This window comes from Psammomys obesus, unplaced genomic scaffold (assembly GCF_907164565.1).
Source record: "Psammomys obesus unplaced genomic scaffold, mPsaObe1.curated_primary_1811, whole genome shotgun sequence".
Taxonomy (NCBI): domain Eukaryota; kingdom Metazoa; phylum Chordata; class Mammalia; order Rodentia; family Muridae; genus Psammomys; species Psammomys obesus.
This window is the reverse complement of record NW_026586816.1, coordinates 658,405-680,772: the sequence shown is the minus strand read 5'-3', so window position 1 is coordinate 680,772 and position 22,368 is coordinate 658,405. Positions and strand designations below refer to the sequence as shown.

The following is a 22,368-nucleotide window of genomic DNA, read 5'->3' as shown; positions in this document are numbered from 1 at the left end:
TCTATCTATCTATCTATCTATCTATCTATCTATCTATCTATCTATCTATCTATCTATTTATCTGTCTGTCTGTCTATCTGAATAGAATTTTGTCTAGCTCAAAGTGTTAGATGTTCTAAGTCCCAAATCACATGACTTTATCACTAACACTTCTGGTGAGGGCCTCCTGGTGGTGACATCACAATAGCAGAGGCCAGTGTAGAAGAAATCACATGTTAAGATTGAAAGCCAGAGAGAGTTAAAGGGACCAGGCTCACTCTCATCAACGTCTCCTCTGAGAACCACCTTCTGGGGGACCAGTAGAACTATGTTAATGTCTTTTGAGGGCATATCTTTTGACTTGACTCCAGTTCAGGCACATGCTAATGCTGACCTAACTTCCTGATTTTAGGCTAACTCCTGTGTCCTTTGGACTTTGGAAGAAACTTTTTTTTGCGATGGGAAATGACTACAGTTATTTCTTTACTTCATTTTCCTTTTTTGAAACAGGATCTCGTGTAGCCCAAGTTGGCCTCAAACTTGCTGTATAGCCAAGGATAACCTTAAACTTCTGGTCTTCTGCCACTACCTAGTGAAAGCTGGGATTATGTTACTACCATCATACCTAGTTCATAGGGTGCTGGAGATTGAAGAACCCAAGGCCTCATACATGCTCGGAAACACTCTAAATAATGAGCCACAGCCACAGCCCCTATTTTTCTTTATAATTGTCTTCAATGGTGAAGGAAATCAGAAAATGGCTTTCTAAATAGCCAAGCATAGAGAGAGGATAGCAGTGGCTGCTCCTGAGTGCCCTCAGCCCTGGCGGAGACCACTGTTGGCCAGTGCACAGCTCTGTTTAAAATGCCACTTTTCAATCTCCTGCTGTAGATCACATACATCTTTTCTAGTAGCATTTTGAGGCCACTTAAGAGTCTCATAAACAAATGTAGGAAATGGCTTTCCGTATAGTAGGGTTTGGAATGGGCTGAGACACCTGGGAGCAGGGGGAAGACATGTTCCTGGTGCAGGGCTGGCTCTTCTGAGTGTCATTTATTGATTCTAGACAGACTCTGCTCATCCAAGCTCTCACACAGCAGGAGCTGTTGATCTTGATAAATGAGCAAAGCTCTATCCAAGCTGCAGTCAGAGCTGCAAAAATGCCCTTTTGTATTGATGTACACCTATTATAATTTCAGTACTTAGCAGGGTAGTTGCAAGTTTAAGGCCAGCTAAGGCCACATGGTGTAAGACCTTGTTTCAAAAATGGCAAACAAACCATAAACCAATCAACCAACCAACCAGCCAACCAACCCAACCAACCAACCAACCAACCAACCAACCAACCAACCAACCAACCAACCAACCAACCAAATCTGTATCAAGAAATAACAACTAGTGGGAATTCCTTTTGTCTCCTTTTCCTGCTTGTTCATTGCCCCTGTTTTTCTCCTCTGAGGATGGATCTTTTCATCCCTTCAAAGGGGACATTTCTAGATTTGGCCCCTTATTAAATCAGAATAAGGCCTTTGCCATACATCCTTGTGGCCCCCTGGGCTCTGACAGAAGCACTTAGGAGGCAGTGTCACTTCACCGTGCCAGTGGTACTGTAACCCAGGCTCTGGAGTCCACCTACACTTTTGACTCAGGATACAGCTGTGACAGATTCACATATCAGAGGCTTATGATTTACTGTTTCTTCTATAAATTTTTGAGTTGAGTGGGTAGAAGAGAGAAAATGAAAAAAGGTTTATGTTAATTAGCTTTCCATGTTCTTTTCACATCTTTTAGTAGTAGATACAGGTTTTCCTCTTCTGTAGGTTCTGCATGCTCTTTCACGGTCAGGTCAGCATTGTATTCATTTCTGAATTACTTGATGTAGTTCCTTTGACTATACTGGCTTCTTTTTGCAGAGGCATGCTTGCCAATAGATGGTTGCAGTAAACTAGCTAGAACCTGGTAAATATCATGAGTTCTGGAACTAATCCAAATCTGGTTTTGCACATATGGAAACAGTTTTCAAAACTTGCCTGTGTACTCAGGATAGAGTGAGTGAGGTTATTTGGAAAGGATAACACAAAGCATGTTGCTTTGGCGTGCCTGTCCCTTCTGGCATTGAGGGGTATCTGCTTAGTCATTCTTCAGTGTGCACATAGGCCATAAGTTTGTGTGAGCCCTTATCTTCAAGTAGAAGAAAATAATCAGAATGTTTTCTTCTTAGCACAGAGTAACCAAGAAAAAGGAGGCAAGTTGCTTCAGGAGCCATTTCTGGAGGATCCATTAGGAGCCAGACTTTTACTGAACAAGCCAGATAGTACCTGTCGAAAAACTCTCAAACCAAGAGATTTAGTCAGTCTATATTCTATATGCACAAGTGGCCTCAGTCTAGAGCTCTGTGTGGGATCAGGCTGCTCACGGTCCCTGTGACCTTACCCCTTGCCAGCGCACTAGAGCATCAATGGTGAGAGATGCTCAGATGATGTTGTTTTGGGTCCAAGTGAGTCAGAATTTTGGAGCACAAATTTGCTTTAGGTCAAATTTGCCTTCTTTATCTGATCTCTCAGAAATCCCAGAGAGTTTAAGGTATTTGACTGAGGCCATATAGCTTCTCAGAGAGTGGACATACCAATAGCTCCCTTCTAGGGGTTGTGGGAAAACAAACACCACTTCTGAGCCAGGATGACTGGTTGTGGCTGTCATTCTTTGCACTGTCATGGCAGGAAGTACATCATGGCTGTGTCCTTGAGTAAGGCAGGGTAAGAAAAGGTGCTCTAGAGAAGACCTGCTAGAGAAATGTGGAGAGATTGCCTGTGTGAGCTGCTGGGAGACCAGAGGGCAAGGATGGGAGCGGGGATAATCATTATCAGGATGAGTTGTGTTCTACCCAAATTCCTAAGTTGATGCTTCAGAGCCCTTCATACCTCAGAATCTGTTCTTTCAGAAACAGGGGCTTGAAGGAGGTGATTATGTGAAAATAACAAGTAATTTGTTAGCCTGTTTGCAACAGTGGATTTGCACATCTAGTAGTTCTCTGTGCACACCACCTGGATGTTCTATGATTTCATTTGGTCGATAGGGATTCCCCCAGAGGCAGCACAAACTCGTGGGACAAAGAGGCTCAGTCTGACTAACCTCCTTCAGATGCCAGTTATAAGCTCTAGGGTGTGAGCTGTGCTTATGGCTTATGGTATACTTTAGAGTTCCTACTGACTGTGTGTTAGGTCAGCTTACTGAGCTCAGAGACACATTTGCTTGAATTTGCAGGCCTGTTATAGCCCGCATGTGACTTCATATCCTAGACAGAGATATTTGTAAATCCATGTTTATTACTGCTAATATTTATAATAGCTAAGAAATGAAATGAGTCAAGATGTCCATCAACTGATGAATGGATAATAAAAATGTGGTACATTGGCACAATAGAATTTTATTCAGCTGTGAAGACAGATGAAATTATGGAATTTCCAAGTAAATGAATGGACCTGGAACAATCATATGGAATGAGGTAACATTGCACATTCTTTCTAGTATGTGAAACTGGCTTCAAATTTTTAGTTTTTTGTTTTTTTTTTTAAACTGGAGCATCTGTAGGGACCTGGAAGAGACAAAGAGGCCTTTGCAGTAGGAAGGATTGATAGCTCTAAGAGTTCTTCTTGGGTGGAGTCTATAGGATTTCTTACACATAGTGTCATGTCATCGGTACAAAGGGTATTTGACTTCTTTCCCTGTTCCTATTTGTATTCCTTCTCTCATTACTCTTAAGACTTCAAAGCACTGTATTAATGGGAGTGTGAGAGTACAGACCCTTGTCTTTATGATTTCAGTGGGAATGTTTTGATATTTGCTCTTTGTTTAAGGGTGATGTTGGCTATAGGTTTGTCACACATAGCCTTTTTTTAAAAAAAGATTTTTATTATTTATATAGTACTCTGCCTGCGTGTGTGTCTACACACCAGAAGAGGTCACCAGATCTCCTTATAGATGGTTGTGAGCCACCATGTGGGTGCTGGAATTGAACTTGGGACCTTTGGAAGATCAGCCTGTGCTCTTAACCTCTGAGCCATCTCTCCAGTCCCATACATAGCCTTTTTTTATGTTGAGGTATGTTCCCATCAATCCTAGCTTCTCCATGACTTTTTGTCATTAAAGGATATTGGGTTTTGTCACATGCCTTCTCCATCTCTATTGAGATAGTCATGATTTCTGTTGTTTGGTCCATTCATGTGATGAATCATGTTGATTCATGTGTCTTCAGTTCCCCTACATCTCTAGAATTAGACCAACTTAACCATAATGATCTTGAGATGATTTTGAATTGGGTTTTTATTTTTATTAAGGAATTGTATTCATTTTCAAGAGATCAGTCTGTAATTTTGTTTTGAATGTTTTTTTTTTTTTCCCATAATTTATCTGGGTTTTGTATATGGGCAATACTTGCTTCATAAAAGCAATATGGTGACATTCCTTTCTTTTTCTTTTTAGAATAACTTGAGTAGTTAGTGTCGGTGTTAGTTATTTGTTGACAGTGTGGTAGACTCCTGCAGTCTTTCTGGTCTGGGCTTTTAATTTTTTTTTTTTTTTTTTTTTTTTTTTTTTTTTTTTTTTTTTTTTTTTGTTTTTTTTTTTTTTTTTTTTTTTTTTTTTTTTTTTTTTTTTTTTTTTTACTAGTGGGTCATTCTCACTACTAGGTGTAGAATTATTTGTTGGAATTATTTATTTCAACTTGACTTAACTTTGGTGTCGTGTGTCTAGAAATGCATTCTTTTTTTTTTTTTTTAGGATTTTTCAATTTGGTGGAATATGTTCTTATGGTATGTCCTGTGACTTTCTGAATTTAATATCTCTATTGGTCTGTAATTTTATTGAATCTTCTAATCTGGTTAGCTGGCGTTAGCGTGCGTTTTGTTCTTTTCAAAGAGCCAACCCATTGTTGTATTAATTATTTTTATTGTTGTATCTATATTATTTCTGCTCTGATTTTATTTTTTCTCATCTACTACTTCAGAGTCTGACTTTTTTCTCACTTTTCTAAGGCCCTTAGTGTATCACCAAGCTATTTCTGATTGGAGCTGTAAAAACAGCTCTTAAGACTCTCTTCATTGTATCCCATAGGATTTGGGATGTTGCATTTTTAACTGTGTGGCACACAAATACCTTTCTAGTCCTTCCTTTCTGGTTCTATATACGATCCCATTATCCTGGGTGGAAATAGCAGCACCTGCATGAATAGGGTTGGAAGCTTAACCCACATGCTTAGGAAGAGGAATTTTAGGGATTAGGCCTAAAAAAGAGATGCAAGAAATGCAAACCTGTCACCACAGTACATAGGATCCAGGAAAAGATGGTGAGTTACTATTGGCCAGCCTGTGCCTCACAGTATCAACCTGCTTCAGAAAGAGGGCAAACAGATCCGTCTGTGTTAACATAGGTAACATGAGAGGGTAATATGGTGAGCAAAGGAAGCCACAAGGGGAAGAAAATATTGTGTAGAAGAACCTAAAACAAGATGCTAAAATGACAGGAAGATGTTGGTCTAAGGGTGGAAATGAGCCATGTTGTAGCAGGAAGAAGTCAGAGATCTACTGTACACAATGACTGTGCTGGATTATTGTGAATTACACAGCTTCCTATCACTTGGGGAAGTAGCATGATGAGATGAGGGATCAAGAAATGGTGGCATCTGGTGGCTAAAGTATACAATAAATTTATTTTGTAAAGAAAATAATCTTTGCATTACAGATAGAGATGTTTAGTCCAGGTTCCTGTGTGCGACATTCTTGGTAACACTTCTGCAGGCACAGCATGGTGCCTAGCTCTCTGTGCACATCCCGGATGGCTGATCTTCACAAAATGTTGAAGATCAGTACTCACTCAGCTTTCAAACTCGTGATCTTTGAAAATGGTTGATTTCTGCAGATTTTGGTTGATGTCACTTCTATAGATCAAAGTGACTGTTAATGTTCTGTATGTCTTGCACTTGCAGATGGAAAGCTTTCTTAAGTCTTCCTAACGGGGAAGGGGTGTCCCTGCCTAGGTGAACAAAGGGACAGTAACACCCTCTGACTGTCCTTGCCCCCTGCGCACAGTAGTGGAGGTGGTGGATGGAGGGGACTTGAGAAGAACTTACCTTCATTTGGCTCCTGAAGGACAGAGAGGCATCACCCTCAGGGAAGAAAATGGCCAAACTGCCTCAGACACTGTCCCACAACAAGGAGTCAGTACAAGGTCCTGGCTACTCCTGGAATCAGCAGACATTTTCACTTGTTCCTCTCAGTCTATCCACTTGTGAGTCTGGCTCTGGCCCTACTTCTTGGTCAGTGAGCAGAAACCTCTTCTATCAAGTAGACCTGAATCAAGAAGGTTTGGGTAAGAATTAACAGAGAGTCCAGTTGTGCATCACCCTGTAACTGACCATCCATTTCCCAGTGGCCTGGGCCAGGAAGCATTACCTGTGTGCCTCTCTTCTACCTAGGTGTCTGTGCTCAAAAAGGTGGCTCTTTCCCAGGCCTTTGCAGGTGAGGCTGGCCTCAGGCCTTGGTCCATGTTCAGTGATGTTCCTGGTGGTTTTCTGTAGTTTCCACAGCATAGGTTCACGGACTGGCACCAGAAGCACCTGGCCTTTCCCAGCCTGCAATGGAGACAATATGGCAGCGGCAGCAGAGGAAGCAAGGACAGTTGCATGCCAGGTGCCAGCTTTGTGGTAAAAATGATCAATATGTACCAAATAGTTCACACTAGAGAGTGGGGTCAGGACAGGGAGGAATCCAGTTCCTCTGTAACCATATTTGAGAGTTTCTGGATCTCTCCGCTCGGTGGGAACGTGGCAAATCACTGTGGGCCGCCCACAGGAAACCCACTGTCAGATCAGAGGGTCCCATCTCTTTTCCCATCCACATTCCCCTGCCTCCTGCAATATTGTTACCAGCTCCTTCTCTAGACTCACATGGCAAGCACTTCAGACCTCACCTTGGATCTTCTCAAAAGACAGTCTAGTCTCACCTTGAACAGGACTGGAAGCCCTGAGGCAACGTGGGGCAACAAGTTTTCCCACTGGCTGCCCATGGCTCCTAGGAAGCAGTAAAGATGGTAGTTAATGTTTCAGACGAGGGTAGTGACAAGAGAAAACTGATTTGGAGGGGCATCTAAGCATTTCCAGAAGAGGAAGTCACAGGAAATAGGAAATTGCCTTGCTAGGAATGGAGATCCTCTCCTTTCAAGCAAACTTCACTAGCATCAACTGCACAAGGTGCATCAGGAGGAGTGTATGTCTCTGTTCGTGTGTTCCCAGCCAGATGTAAAGAGTACTGATGAAATGACTCACGTTTGAAAGTGACATGCACATTCACTAGAGCTGGGGTGATTTGTGAAGGCTCCAGGATCTCTCTTGGCTTGATGGGCTAGTTGCTGGGATGCTGTGGAGGCCCGCACCAGAGCTGTAGGGCTGAGCTGTCCCTTTCTACTCTGTATTCACTTCTGGACTCCATATGGACCCTCACTGCTTCTCAGTCTCCTGATGATGAATATGTGCAGCAGTCCAAGTCCTCTAGGTTCCTTCCTCTGCTTTCAGTGCCTTATCTCCTCAGCTCACAGGTCCTCCTGGAGACAGGTAGCGGGGCTGACATTCTCAATGTGCGTGGAAGGTTCTCTGAAGTCTGGTGTTCCTTCTCAGTTTCCATGGTTATTACCAAAACTCCATGTTTTTTCCTTCCCAGGGCTTCTGAATCCTGTTAGAGCAATGTACTGAACCAGGGCTATTCTGGGACTGCTGCCCAGCATGGAGCTCCCTACAGGGGATAGGCAGAAGTGCCATTAGCTCAGACATTCTTCCCAGAATCTTCCCTCACTCCTCAGAAAAAGAGGACATTTTGCCCTTAATTTTAGCCTGTGATATAGACATATCTTGGCACTGGCACAGTCATCTGAAATGCCAATCTGGACCTCTCCTGTCTGTATCCTCAGCCAACTGCCATCTACCCTCTGGTATTAGCCTCTAGGGAGCACAGTGCCTCCACCAGCACTTGAAATAGATACAAGAATGGGGCCTCTTAGTAGAACTATGCAAGACTTATGGTTGGCCGGGCTGGCACTGGGCTGGCATGGGCTCTTAGGCTACTTCCTCTGAGTGCTCCATTGTTCCTTTCACCGACCCTTCTCCAGCATCCTTGTCCAGGCTCGGGTCTACCTCTAGCTCAAATTTTGGAGGATTCCTAGAAGGGAGGGCAGGATGGGATTCTCTCTTGTAGGTGATAGATACAGGGTCAACCCTGCCCCCTCAATGCATGCTGTGAATATGTTAAGAGGAAGGGGATTAGATTAGCCTGTGTCACTGCAACCGTCCTCATTGGCTGCCATGATTCTGGTCTTCCTAAATCTTTGTCTCTTTGCCACCGGAATGCAGCAGCACAAGTTGCATAAAGCTTGGCAAATCCTCTTCTTCAGGACCTTCCAGCCCCGCTGTGGCACTCTGGGCACACCCTGGCACTGCCCTCGGAGGTGCTTCTGAAGGCTTTTTATTCTCGAGGATGGGCTCCTGTCTCGTAAGGACCCAGTGCCTGTGCCCTCTTCCTGGGTCTCCTCACTGGGAAAGGGGTTCTTGCATATGGTCTCCTGGGAGGATGTGCTTGTTCCTGTGTCAAGAGACTCCGAGCTCTCTTCATTTTCTTCAAAATTTGCTGAGCATGTGTTCACTGAGTATATTGTTGGTGACAATAATGATAATGATGATGGTGGTATTGTTGTTGATGATGAAGGAAACCAGCACTCCATATTGCTCTGAATCTCTCTAAGTCTCTCAAGCTTTGGGGAGATGGTTTTTGTGAGCCTGCACGTCGGGGTGGGAGGCAAACTGTGCCACCTACTGCAGACTTTACTCTCATCCTTAGGTAGCTGAAGGAGAGTGGGCAAACTGAAGGTGGAAAGGGTAGGGACATAGGCTCCCCTCCTTACAGGCAGAGGGAGGTCAGCAGCTTTGGCAGGGTCCATTGTGCCACCCAGCCCTCCAGTGTGGTGAAACTGGCGCTGCTGGGTAGACTTCTTTTTTACAAGCAAGTAGGTTGCCATGACATTGTTATACTTTTGTTCTCTCAGAGCTTCTTTGACTTCTTGAATTTTGTATCCCATGAAGAACATTTCCCAAACAATGTTGGACTCTGGCTCGGTGGGTGTTTCTTCTGAAAGACTCAGTATATCTTCATCATGGCACAGCCACGTGTGTGCCATGACTTCCCTGATAGGGGGGCCTCTTTGTGGGGTCTACCGTCATTAAGCAGTTCAGTAGGTCTTGAAGCTCTGGGGAGAGGTGAGGCGGGATACAGCAGTTTCGGGAAATGATCTCCTGCTGTATGTTGGAGTACTCTGTCTCCCTGAAAGGGAGGTATCCAGTTACCAGGAAATAGAGTACCACTCCCAGGCTCCATATGTCTGGGGGTAGCCCTTCGTAGTCTGTTTGACCGAACACCTCGGGAGCACAATAATCTCGTGTGCCCCAGAAGCCCCTGACCTTTTCCCCAGGAACCAGTCTTCTTCCCAACCTGAAATCACTGAGTTTCACATGCCCCTTCCAATCCACAAGGATGTTGTCAGGTTTGATGTCTCGGTGGGCAATATTTCGGCTGTGGATATATTTGATCGCTGAAGTCAGTTCTCTAAATAGAGTGCGTGCCTCCTCTTCCTTCAGATGCCCACACTTGGTGACTGTTTTCTTCAGGGGTCCCTGGGATGCATATTCCATTACCAGGTAGGTTACATGCCTGGTCTTGATAACCTGAAGCAGTTGTATTACATGAGGGTAGTGCAGAGATTTCAGGAGATTAATCTCAGAGCTGATCATGTAGTCCATACCCAGATCTCTTTCCAATATTTTGATGGCCACCATGGTGTTGGTCACACGGTGAAGAGCAACTTTGACTTGGCCAAAGGACCCTTCACCTGTAGTGCCCAATACTAAATAATCCTTTGCCAGGGTGTGCTTTTCCAAGGAACTGGAGAAGGGCTTCTTCTTCATCATCACGCTTCGCTGCTCTCAGTAGAAGTCAACAGTAATAACAGCAAGAAAAGATGGCAGGAAAAAAATTAGAATCACTTCTAGAAATGTTTGGAGCTATAAATTCTAAGTTTAAAAGTCAGAGGTACCTCCAAGGAAAAGTCAGGATAGACTTCAAAGGCACAAGAACACAAACACCAATCAAATACAAACACAGTGGATGGACAGAAGGAAGAAGGATCAGAGAAGAAAGGAAATGGAAAGAAAAATAATCTCCATTTCAAAGGACAAAAAAGTGCCACTTGGCTAAGAAGTCCATCATGAAGGGAAGACACTGAGTTAAAGGTCACAGTTGAGCGGCCATATAGGGTGACCCAGGAAAGCATGGGATGCAACAATGCCTATTTGGTAAAGAGAGAGTGTATGCACAGGATCAGGGGTAAAATTCACAGCACCTATGAAAAAGAATCAAATTTGTCATTTTCTGGAAATGGATTACTTTGAGGTCACTGTGTTACATGAATAACCTAGCCCAATAGAGACAAATACAAGTTATTACTCATATGCATGCTTGTGTGGTTTGGGGCTAGGCTGATAGGAAAGGGAGAGTATGACAGTATGACTGGAAGATAACAGGCAGGATAGGATAGAGAGTACCAGAATGGATCAGGCTTATATAATCAAACTGCATTTGTGCGAATGTCAGTGAAATGCCTTTGTACAATTAAGGTCAAATTTAAAAGAAGAAATAAGTTACAGTTTGAAAGTGAGAAAGTCAAATGAGAAGTCAGGAAAGGAAAAATGGATGTTGGCTAGGCAGTGGTGGCACATGCCTTTAATCTCAGCAGTCTGGAGGTAGACTCCAGCGAAACTCCCAAGTTTGAGGCCGGCCTAGTCTACAGAGCAAGTTGCAGGATAGCCAGGGTTACACAAAGAAACTCAGTCTTGAAAAAGTAAGAAAATCAAAAGAAGAAAGAATGGATATTAACTCATGAAGAAAAATGAAATAAACAAGAAGGCAAAGCTGAAGACAAAGCCCACAAATGAATAAAGTCACAGAAAAAGAAACCCCACCCTCTGAGCTGGGGCAAAGAAACAGCTGGAGACAAGGGAGGGAACACAACCTGGAGATAAATTGAATAAATTCTAATAAATAATAATAGTAATAATAATGGAATAAAAAGAAACAGCTGGAAAGAACTTACTATGTTGAAGTGTAGCGGATGGTCAATATCAAAGTCCAACAATCACCAAAGTCCAAATCCAATCCAACTATCAACTGCGAAGCCCAACTAACCACCAGCCAAGTCCAACCAACCACCAACCAAGTCCTGCCAACCACCAAAGACCTCTCTGCACACAAGGGCACAAACCAGCCCCAGGCAGTGCATTATATGGACAGCTGTCGTTCCTCACAGTGGCTCTTTGTGACATCAGAGCATTAGTGGACAACCCACAGTAGCTTTTCTCACTCTTTGGTCCCATGGGCCTCTCTCTGTCTATTACTTTTCATTTCACTGAGACCGATGCCCTGACAAGAAGTAATTTAAGGGAGGAAGAGCTTTTTTAGGCTCATGCTATGAGGGGCTTGCTGGGAGTGTTGGGGTTTCTCTTCTTGGGTATTTACTCTCATGAAAAAAGAACTTAGAGACACTTGAAAGAAATACCAACATTATTTTATTCATGTGTGAGGGACGGCCAGAAAAGCAGCTGCCAACAAGAGGTATTGAAGAGGATGGGAGAATGCCATGCCTTTTGCAGTGGAGCCCAGCAAACAAGCCATGTAGGAGAACAGGAGTAGAGGCTTCAGAGCATGAGAAATTCCAGGGTGTGCAAGAATTCAGAAAGACATCTCAGAGCTGTGGCTGGTACTGCAGAGATAGAAGAAGTAGGGAAGATTTATTTTCTTTGAGACAGGACTAAAAAGCTGAGCAGGTTCTGTGGTGCTCCGTGGGGAAAGCCTCAAAATGTCAGTCTTTTGGAGGGTCTTTTAGAAGCAGGAGTGTCTTTAGAAACAGTCTTGTTTCCTCCCATCTTCACTGCATGGTTTCGCTTGAGCCAGACATCTTGAGTGGTGATCTTCTGGCCAAGACTAGATTTTCTATAGGCAGAGCCTCATTCACTTTTACTAAAAGGATGAAAGTACACTGTGCAAACTTTTGGAGTCCTTACAAATAACAGGGCTAAGCAGGGCCAGAGAGAGAACTTTTGCTAGACTAGGAGGAAGTAGCTTTCTCCTAATGGGCCTCAACCAAGCTCATATACCTGTACTTTCTCATACGGTAAAATGGAGGTTTATCCTTTTCTTGTTTCTAGGAGAATAGGAGGAAGCATTCCCAGTAGACAATGTAGGGAGGCATCTGACCTTACTGGCCTCTAAGGCTTTTCATCTGTATGACAATGATGGCAACTGATGGTGTCATAGTAGTGAAAGCAAATGGTGACCATATAGAAGATTCATGGGGTGGCTGTGTTCTAGGTCCTGGCAGTCTCCCCCTTTCCCGAAGTGATCCTGTTCTTACACCTGTATTACATCTCCCAAGTTCTCTGTAGCATTCCAAACATCGCCTACTGCAGAGTGTTCAAACACATGAGCTTATAGTGTCACTCCACACCATCCAAGTTTTAACACTGACTCTCCCACTATACATTAACAGTCAACAATAACAAGGATAATGATTGTGCTTTACTGGGTATGATACTGATATTTATTAGTTACTCAATGTGCAGGTTGCTGTATGGGCTTTTCAAACTCTCCCTAATATTATGTCATTCCTTTTCGGATTTTTAAACTTCTTCATATGTAAACTCAGATAATTGTGTTCTTTTATAAAAGTATGAAAAATCTCAAATTGATTAATAATACAGGGCTGAGAGGAAGAGATCTTCACAGAAACTTCCCATCACGAACTAAGGACTTCAGCAAACTGCTATATTAAAAGTGAGAAAGAAGCAAAACTGCCAACCCAGAATCCTACAGGCAGTAGAATGTCCTTGCCATAGATGTGGGAGATGTATCATTTGCAAATATCCCAGCATTTCGTATTCTAGAGCGTATTGCCTTAGACCATGAATTCTATAAACAGCAGAGGCTACTTTTTTGTCCTCACATATCATTTTGCTGTCAGTTGTCACACAGGAAAGATTGAACTCATGTGAGAGCCTCTTCTAGGGTAATGCATTCCATCATGATGGTGACATCCAATAACCTATGAACCTCACCACTTTAATGAAGTCTCAACAGGGATTTTGAGGAACACATATTAACACAGTATACCTCATTCACTGTAGCTGGTTACCATTGGGGTGCACCTCCTGAGGAGAGTCCCATCAGGTTATCTGAAGGGCACTGAGCTCAAGGATGAGATAGAAAGGTCATTGATAAGTTGAGTACAGGTCAGTTACAAAAGCTGTCCTGCTGAAATCAAGGAGCCAAAATACTAGGGTAGAATATGTACTAGATGAGGATAGATGTGGAAAGACTTAACAATAGGCACTGTGGGTAGAAACATGGTGGGTGATTCATCAGAGAGTGTTTTGGTTTGAGACAAGAATTAAAGGATTCATACGCATTCCCAGTGAGAGGTTACTGTAGCTTTTCTCTTAGAGGTTAAGAATAGGGTGTGTCTAGTTCTGGCCAGGGCACCCAAGGAAGCCACCATGTGCATGCATCCCTGTGAGCTCATGCAGCTCTCTTCTCTCAGCTGACGCTTTTAGCACTTACACATGTTTCATGGGACAGAAATTTCATGGTCTGGTTGTTTAGGGGAAATGGAGAGATTTACAGTGTCAACTGTTGTTGCAGTTCCTCTGGGATTGGCCTGAGCAGCTTTTCTTAGGTGACTGTCAGCCAAGGCCATCCTGTCGGCCTGGCAAAATGACAGTCTCACTGATTAGAGAACCTGGAGAGCTCCTTCTCAGTATCAGTATCTGAATATCAGTGTCATACCCAGTGAAGCACAATCATTATCCTTGTTATTGTTGACTGTTAATGTATGGTGGGAGAGTCAGTGTTAAAACTTGGATGGTGTGGAGTGACACTATAAGCTCATGTGTTTGAACACTCTGCAGTAGGCGACGTTTAGATGTTCTTGCACGGTAAAGTTTAGTTTTCACTGTTGAATTATCTTTTAGTTAAGCAGCGATCATTCCCGAAACCAGCTGTACACCCAAATCACCACACAGACACTAGGGTTTATTTGATTAACCTAGAGCACAATGCTGGGCTGTAGTTATTCCATCCTAAACCTCCAAACCTGCGTAGTTTCCTCCCATTCAGATTTCACATATTATACTTGCTTTTAGTCATATCTTAGGTCCGGTTCATCCCCCCTGTGGTTCCAAGTCCTCTCCTGCCTGCTGATCTCTACCCTCTGCCTCCTCCCACTCGCTTTGGTCCAGACCAGGATGACCCACCCTATTCTCTCCATTGCTCAGCATTGTGGCTAGTTGTTTTATTGACAATACAGAGAACAAATGGTGGCATATTACAAAGACTTGAGACAGGTGATGCATCACAGTGCAATGTCCGGATTTGAAACTGAATTGTAACCAGATGGTGGGGTAGAGAAATCAGCATTTAAGTGAACAAGGGTAAATTGTATACATTCCACAAGAGCATTATACCAACACAGATTCTACTTTGTGTGAGTTCCTTTGATTCTTGCCAACATTAGCTTGCTATGGTCAACTCCCTTAATAGCTGTCTATTAACATGTGCCTAGCATCGTCCTGACCATCAGTTAGGTCCTTTGGCATGTACAAACAGACCACTAGCTTCCATCAATCAAAGGCTAAAGGTTCTGTCAGACAGCCTCTGAGGCCTCTAGCTGGAACTTATCTGTCTTCCTGTTACTCAGCCTGCCTGATGTTTTCACTAATGTATTTGGAAAGTGTCTTGATTCATGTTTTCTTTGTTCTCTTACTGTACAACTTCATGAAACTTTTACTACATTGAAAGGTGGAATTTAGGGTAACCTGAATATTTGGCTGTGGTCTAAAGTATCTCTTACCTCCTTTGAGGTGAGATTTCTGTCTCTTATTTTTATGTTAGCCCCTGACTCAGGCTCCTGTCAGTTAGTGTTTGTTCCCCATAGAGTGAGGCATTTTATTTTGTCTTTACACTTCTATAAAAGTGAGCATTGTTTTTGTTTTCTATGTGATCTAAGACTCTACTGCATCTAAAATTATTAGTCCTTGCTACTGGACACAGCACATGCACATGTGACTCTAGCATCAGCAGCTGAGGGAATGGGTGTGGAACAAGCATTTCAGTGTTTTAGGCAGAAGTTAAGGAGTTAGGGCTAGTGTACCCTTCACAGCCACATTTAAGCAGCTCAGATTTCTAGAGTGTCTCTGGGGTCAAGCATGTTGTTTGTCTTCTGTATGATGAAGTCCCAGAAGTGCTTGTTGGGTTCCCTTTGTGCTCCTGCAGAATGTTTGCCAACACTATAAGGCTCAACAAAAATGGAACCATTGAGAACAAATACTTTTGGAGAATGTCAAAAGGCAGTGCTTATAAAGCTTTACAAATACCAAGAATTGTCACACTGATATGAAAATTGTTTACTAATTTGCCAATTATGAGGAGACATTGTTTAGGATGTCATGGTTTATAGCCTATTTAATTATTTCCGTTAAAGAGAATAGTCATAAAACAGGATTATACAAACATAAACTCTGAAATCATTAGCAGTTGTGTTTTAGAGAATGCCAGTTTTGGGTGTGTTTTTGTAAACATTGAATCTTAAAATGTTAATCGTTCATATAAAAGAACCAGCCACAGTCAGCATCATTACACAGAAGAGGTACACAGAAGTATGTTAGGTATCTAGAAAGCTTCTATCACTGAAGAGAAATTTACGATCTTTAGGATAATATGATTACAGCAGTGGGAAATATAAAAATTTAGACCTCTTACATTAATAAAGAAGAGTACTTGTAAGCACCAACGCTTACTTACAGGGCCAGGGTTACCTGATATGGCTGATGTGAAATGAATCTTAACCTGGCCAGGATGAGGGATCTCAGCAAGACTAAGGCTATGACAAGTTTATTCCAAGTAATCAGACTTTTTATATCCTTGTCAGAAACAGAATATAATCGAGGTTGACAAGATACAATGATGCTTGCAAGCTACAGGATACATAACATTAATGTCTAAGACCAGTTGTCCTGTCAAGCTTCTAGATGCTTTGTTGACTTAGAACACAGGCAGTTACATTGCAGTCCTAACTACTTCACTACCCAAGTGAGTGCCTTGGTAGCTCATGAACTGAAAGGCACATGGTGCCCCAGAAGTCATGGACTCTTAACCTGAAACACCTATGACATATGCCTTCCAATGGGAGCTAGACCAGACCAACTCCATGATTTCCTGCAAGTATCAGTACTTGGAAAGAGATAACGTGGCAGTGTATCTTACATATATAATAACTAAATGCTGATTTAGCTGAGGCAAATAGATGAAAGACCAGGATTTTAAGAGGCAGAATTGATCAGTGCATAGGGGCGTGTGTACTAAGGAGGCAGAAGCAGGTAGATATGTGTGAGTTCAGGGCTAGCCTAGTCTGTATCAAGTTCCAGGATAGCCAGGGGCTATGAAATGTAAGTGTGTGTGTGTGTGTGTGTGTGTGTGTGTGTGTGTGTGTGTGTATGTATGTGTGCATATCCAAAGAGCAGGTTTTACATCAGAATACACTGAAAACAGCATTTATGGGTCACTTTGCATGTGTTAACTTGCATGCTTTTAACTGTGTAAACTTTGGTTTAATGTATAATGTGCAGATACGTAGTTCTGAAAGCCACAGATACACACACCATTACATCTTTTAAATAGCTCTTTAAAATTGTACTTAAAAACTCTCCTTTAAAAGACTTTAGTGCAGGGCTGGAAAGATGGCTCAGTGGTTAAGACCACTGTCTGTTCTTCCAAAGGACCCAGGTTCAATTCCTAGCACCCACATGGCAGCTCACAACTATCTGTAACACTAATTCCAAGGGATCTGATACCTTCATACTAATGCCCATAAAATAAAGTGAAAATATCAAAAAAGACTTTAGTACAGATACCTAAAGTAGCTGTTTAAAAACAGGTTCCTAGAGAGCCAAATGTCTTTAACATAAATAGCAGAAAACAATTTAAAACATATAAAATCTCATCTTTTCCATCAGTCATAAAATGGTCCTGAAAGCAGCACATATTTAAGAATGTTGTGTTTTGTTTTGTTTTACAGTAGATAAAAAACTAATGCTCTAGTTGCATTGATGACTTTTTATTAAAGCATTAATGTTTTAAAAAAAATACCTGATTTAAAAATTTGACATACAGATTTTTAAAAACTTTTCAGTTCATTTTTAATTATGTCTACTTATCTGTGTGTAAGGTGCATGGGAGTTAAGGTGCCTGTGTAGGCCACATGCGTTAGATCCCCTGGAGCTGACAATTTGGTGGTTGAGAACCATCCTATGTGGGTGCTGGGAAATGAACGTCTATCCTCTGTAAGAACAGTAAGTGTTCTTAAGCAATGAGATATCTTTCCAATCCCACGCACTAAATTTTTATAATTGGGGATGGGATGCTAATTTCTTTTTTCTAGTTGTATCAGCCTTCACCTAAATCTTTGATCAGGATGGATCAAATTCTAAAAAGTACAGAAGGATCCAACAGTGTCAATTAAATTACATTCTTAAGTTTTCTAATGTCAGAAGGTGATGGACAGCTATTTATAGATATAAGTCTCTAATGGACAAATGCTGTACAAAGCACTAATTACTTATTAAACATTGCTTATAGCTACCGACTATGCATTTTAGGAGGCAAGAAACTGACCAGTTTCTTGTTTCAGCATCTTCATGATGTATTGTTGATTAGATAGTTAATAGATGATTGGAAAGGAAACAAGCAAATGTTTTTTTTCTTATTTTTTATCTAACTTTTATTAATTACACTTTATTCACTTTATATCCCCCCATAAACCCCTCCCTCCTCCCCTCCCGATTCCACCCTCCCTCCCCCTTCTTCACACATGCCCCTCCCCAAGTCCACTGATAGTGGAGTTCCTCCTCTCCTTCTTTCTGATCTTAGTCTATCAGTTCTCATCAGAAGTGTCTGCATTGTCCTCTTCTGTGGCCTGGTAAGGCTGCTCCCCCCTCAGGGGGAGGTAATCAAAGAGCAGGCCAATCAGATTATGTCAGAGGCAGTCCCTCTTCCCATTACTATGTAACCCACTTGGACACTGAGCTGCCATGGGCTACATCTGTGCAGGGGTTCTAGGTTATCTCCTTGAATAGTCCTTGGTTGAAGTGTGAGTCTCTGGGAAGTTGCCTGTGTTCAAATTTTTTGGTTCTGTTGCTCTCCTTGTGGAGTTCCTGTCCTCTCCAGCTCTTACCTATTTCCCACTTCTTATATAAGATTCCATTCACTCTGCCCAACAGTTGGCCAACAGGCTCAGCATCTGCTTTGATAGTCTGCAGGGCAGAGGCTTTCAGAAGCCCTCTGTGGCAGGTTCCTAGGTTGTTTCCTGTTTTCTTCTTCTTCTGATGTCCATCCTCTTTGCCTTTCGGGATGGGGATTGAGCGTTTTAGTCAGGGTCCTCTCTCTTGCTTAGTTTCTTTAGATGTACAGATTTTAGTGGGTTTATCCTATGTTGTATGTCTATATGAGTGAGTATATACCGTGTGTGTCTTTTTGCTTCTGGGACAACTCACTCAGGATGATCCTTTCCAGGTCCCACCATTTACCTGCAAATTTCATGATTTCCTTATTTTTCATTGCTGAGTAATACTCCATTGTATAGATGTACCACAATTTCTGCATCCATTCTTCAGTTGAGGGGCATCTGAGCTGTTTCCAGCTTCTGGCTATTACAAATAAAGCTGCTACAAACATGGTTGAGCAAATGTCCTTTTTGTGTACTTGAGCCTCTTTTGGATATATGCCTAGGAGTGGTATGGCTGGATCTTGAGGAAGCGCTATTCCTAATTGTCTGAGAAAGTGCCAGATTGATTTCCAGTGTGCTTGTACAAGTTTACATTCCCACCTGCAGTGGAGAAGGGTTCCCCTTTCTCCACAACCTCTCCAGCATGTGTTGTCACTTGAGTTTTTGATCTTGGCCGTTCTGATGGGTGTAGGGTGAAATCTCAGGGTTGTTTTGATTTGCATTTCCCTAATGGCTAATGACGTTGAGCATTTCTTTTAAGTGTTTCTCTGCCATTCGATATTCCTCTACAGAGAGTTCTCTGTTTAGCTCTGTTCCCCATTTTTTAAGTGGATTACTTGGTTTGCTGCTTTTCAGCCTCTTTAGTTCTTTTTATATACTGGATATTAGTCCTCATAACAAGCAATTTGTAAGTGAATCCTTTTACATATTGAATTAATTCGTTTGTTTTTCGACACAGTCTTACTATGTATCCTGGTCTGGCCTGCAACTTGTTTTGTAGACCACAAATGGTGCCAGAAAACTGGGTATCTAATATAGAAGAGTGAAACCAGATTCTTTCTGTCTCTGCCTGCATAAAAGTCAACTCCAAGTGGACCAAAGACCTTCATGTAGACCTGATACTATGAAATTGCTATTGTAAAAGTAGGGAAAACTCATCACGTTAGATACACAGGCAATAGGTTTGTGTATTGGACTCCCGTTTTGCTCAGGACATGAGGCCAACCATTGCTGTGTTGTCATAAAATTAAAAAGCTCTGATCAGCAAACAGTTAACTGAATGGAGAGATGCCTGCAGAATGAAAGACCATCTCAGTCAGCTACATATCTGGTAGACATTTAATATTTAGAATTCACAAAGAACTTAAAACTGAACATGAAGAAAACAACCCAATCAAGAGCTAAGGGGCCTAGAATGATGGCTCAATTAGTGAAATATTTGTAAGGAAAACCAATAGTGTAGAAATTGATTCGAATAGCTAAGATCTACTAAGGACCAAAGCTGTTTATTAGAAGCAAAAGCATCAAACGTGTGTTATACTCAGCTGAATCCTGGCTCCAGGCAAACTTGTTACATCTTTTATTGTCCTTGACAAGAAGCAGAGCTGACCTGTGCCTTTTTGTGATGTTAAGGACAAGAGCAAAGGTGGAGCCAGGAATGCACCACACTGTTCACTTCACTAGTAAAAACTGGACAGAAGCACCAAGCTGGTTCCCTGAGCACAGCAACCATAGGCTAGGGGGAGATGTAAGAGCCACATATGCCTCTTTGGTGTACTTTGATCCCAGTCTGGGTGGTGACATGCATTTATCTCAGTTGATGTTGCAGGACTTGGCCCAGTGAGACCTTACTTAAGTGCATGGTAGGAACAATGCACTTGGGTGTTTGATGTTTGCTGGTACAGCAGCTGCTCTAGGAAATAGTCTACATGTCAAGATTCTTCTACCAGTGAAAGCTGGCAAATGAGAATAACAGGAAGTAGTTTTGGTGTAATTTGTTTGGAAGAAAAATCTGTCACATAGTATTTTCAAGAGTATTAGGCTCTAGACCATCTTGTATCCCCTTCCTAGAATCAGGCTCCCCACCCTAGCCCCTGCAGCCTCATTCTCTCTGTAAGGAGTTGGTAAGAGACACAATTCTTTGACCTTGCAGCTCCCAGTTGAGTCATCTCCTTCTCCTTCCAGCTATAATCAAAGCCTGACCTGTCACTGCTTCTCAGTCCCAGGATGGCCTGTAGCTGTAGCTAGCCTTTCATCAGTGCCTCCCTGGCTTCTAGCAGCAGCTGAGTCACACGGTATGGAGTTTACGTCCCAGCCCCCAAAACCTGTAAAAGCAAGAAACCTCCTTTTGTTCCATGGAATTGAAGGTTCTTTCTGCCTTTTAGACCCCATCACTCCACCTGTTGTATTATAACTCTCCTAAGATTGTGGGAACTGAGGGATCTAAGGGTTTTCACTTATACCCCTATAATGCTGTCCTTGCTGCCTAGTTCTAAAGACATTCTTCCTTAAACCTTAAGTCTTGCTTTTCCTCTTCAAGCCAAGTTGCTGTCTGTGACTGTCCTAGAAATTTGCCTGTGAAGGATAAGTTTGTATCAGCCTTTTTTTTTTTGTATTTTTATTAATTACAGTTTATTCACTTTGTATACCCCCTATAGCTCCCTCCTTCCTCTCCTCCCAGTCTCACCCTCCCAACCCATGCCCCTCCCCCAGTCCACTGATAGGACTTCCTCCCCTTCCTTCTGATCCTAGTCTATCAGGTCTCATCAGGAGTGGCTGCATTGTCTTCCTCTGTGGCCTGGTAAGGGTGCTCCACCCTCAGGTGGAGGTGATCAAAGAGCAGGCCAATCAGTTCATTCAGAGACAGTCCCTGTTCCAATTACTATGGAACCCACTTGGACACTGAACTACCATGGGCTACATCTGTGCAGGGGTTCAAGGTTATCTCTATGAATAGTCCTTGGTTGGAGTATCAGTCTCAGAAAAGACCCCTGTGCCCAGATTTTTTTGGTTCTGTTGCTCTCCTTGTGGAGCTCCTGTCCTCTCCAGGTCTTATTATTTCCCACTTCTTTCATAAGATTCCCTGCACTCTGCCAAAAGTTTGGCTATGAGTCTCAGCATCTGCTTTGATACCCTACAGGGTGGAGCCTTTCAGAGGCCCTCTGTGGTAGGCTCCTGTCCTGTTTCCTGTTTTCTCCTTTTGATGTTCATCCTCATTTCCTTTCTGAATGAGGATTTAGCATTTTAGCCAGAGTCCTCCTTCTTGATTAGTTTCTTTAGGTATACAGATCTTAGTATGTTTATCCTATATTATATCTCTAATATCCACTTATGAGTGAGTATATACCCTGTGTGTCTTTCTGCTTGTGGGACACCTCACTCAGAATGATCTTTTCCAGTTTCCACCATTTGCCTGCAAATTTAACGATTTCCTTGTTTTTTTTTAATTTTTTTTTTTATTGCTGAGTAATATTCCATTGTGTAGATGTACCACAATTTCTGTATCCATTCCTCAACTGAGGGGCATCTGGGTTTTTTCCAGCTTGCACTTCCAGATTACAACACATCTTTGAGGGCACAAACTCAGGCAGTATCCCTGGAGGAACAGTGCTTGCTGGCTTGCTCTCTGGCTTGCTAGTTTTCTAATATAGCCCAGGCCCACCTGCTTATGGATGGTGCTGCCCAGACTGTGCTGTGCCCTCTCACATCAGCTGTCATCTGTGACAGTCTCTTACAGACTGGTCCATGAGACAGTCTGGTCTGGGTAATTTCTCAGTTGAGTTGTCCTCTTCCCAGATGACTCGAGGTTGTGTACGGCTTACAATAATACCCAGCTAGCACACCAGTTCTGCCCTGAACTACCATTGCAGTCCCTATGCTCAGATGACCCCAGTCAATACCATCTACACCCCCAGAGCAGTATGTGTGTTTGACTTATGCCCATTTTCCCACAGATGTTGCCTTATG

General features: G+C 42.5%; 2 protein-coding genes across 5 annotated transcripts in view; one reads left to right on the top strand and one right to left on the bottom strand.

Annotated features, from left to right (window-relative positions):
- The window catches only part of Ninl (ninein like), an 84,509-nt gene that overhangs the window by 13,013 nt on the left and 49,128 nt on the right, over nt 1-22,368 (top strand). The gene's annotated exons all lie outside the window — the stretch shown is intronic.
- Nucleotides 5,661-11,180, bottom strand: LOC129672994 (sperm motility kinase-like). Its single transcript, XM_055602657.1, is given in 6 exon segments — nt 5,661-5,914; nt 6,107-6,326; nt 6,429-7,046; nt 7,301-9,359; nt 9,362-9,994; nt 11,167-11,180. Coding segments are annotated over 2 exon segments (825 nt in total). The 5' UTR covers nt 9,986-9,994; nt 11,167-11,180; the 3' UTR covers nt 5,661-5,914; nt 6,107-6,326; nt 6,429-7,046; nt 7,301-9,158.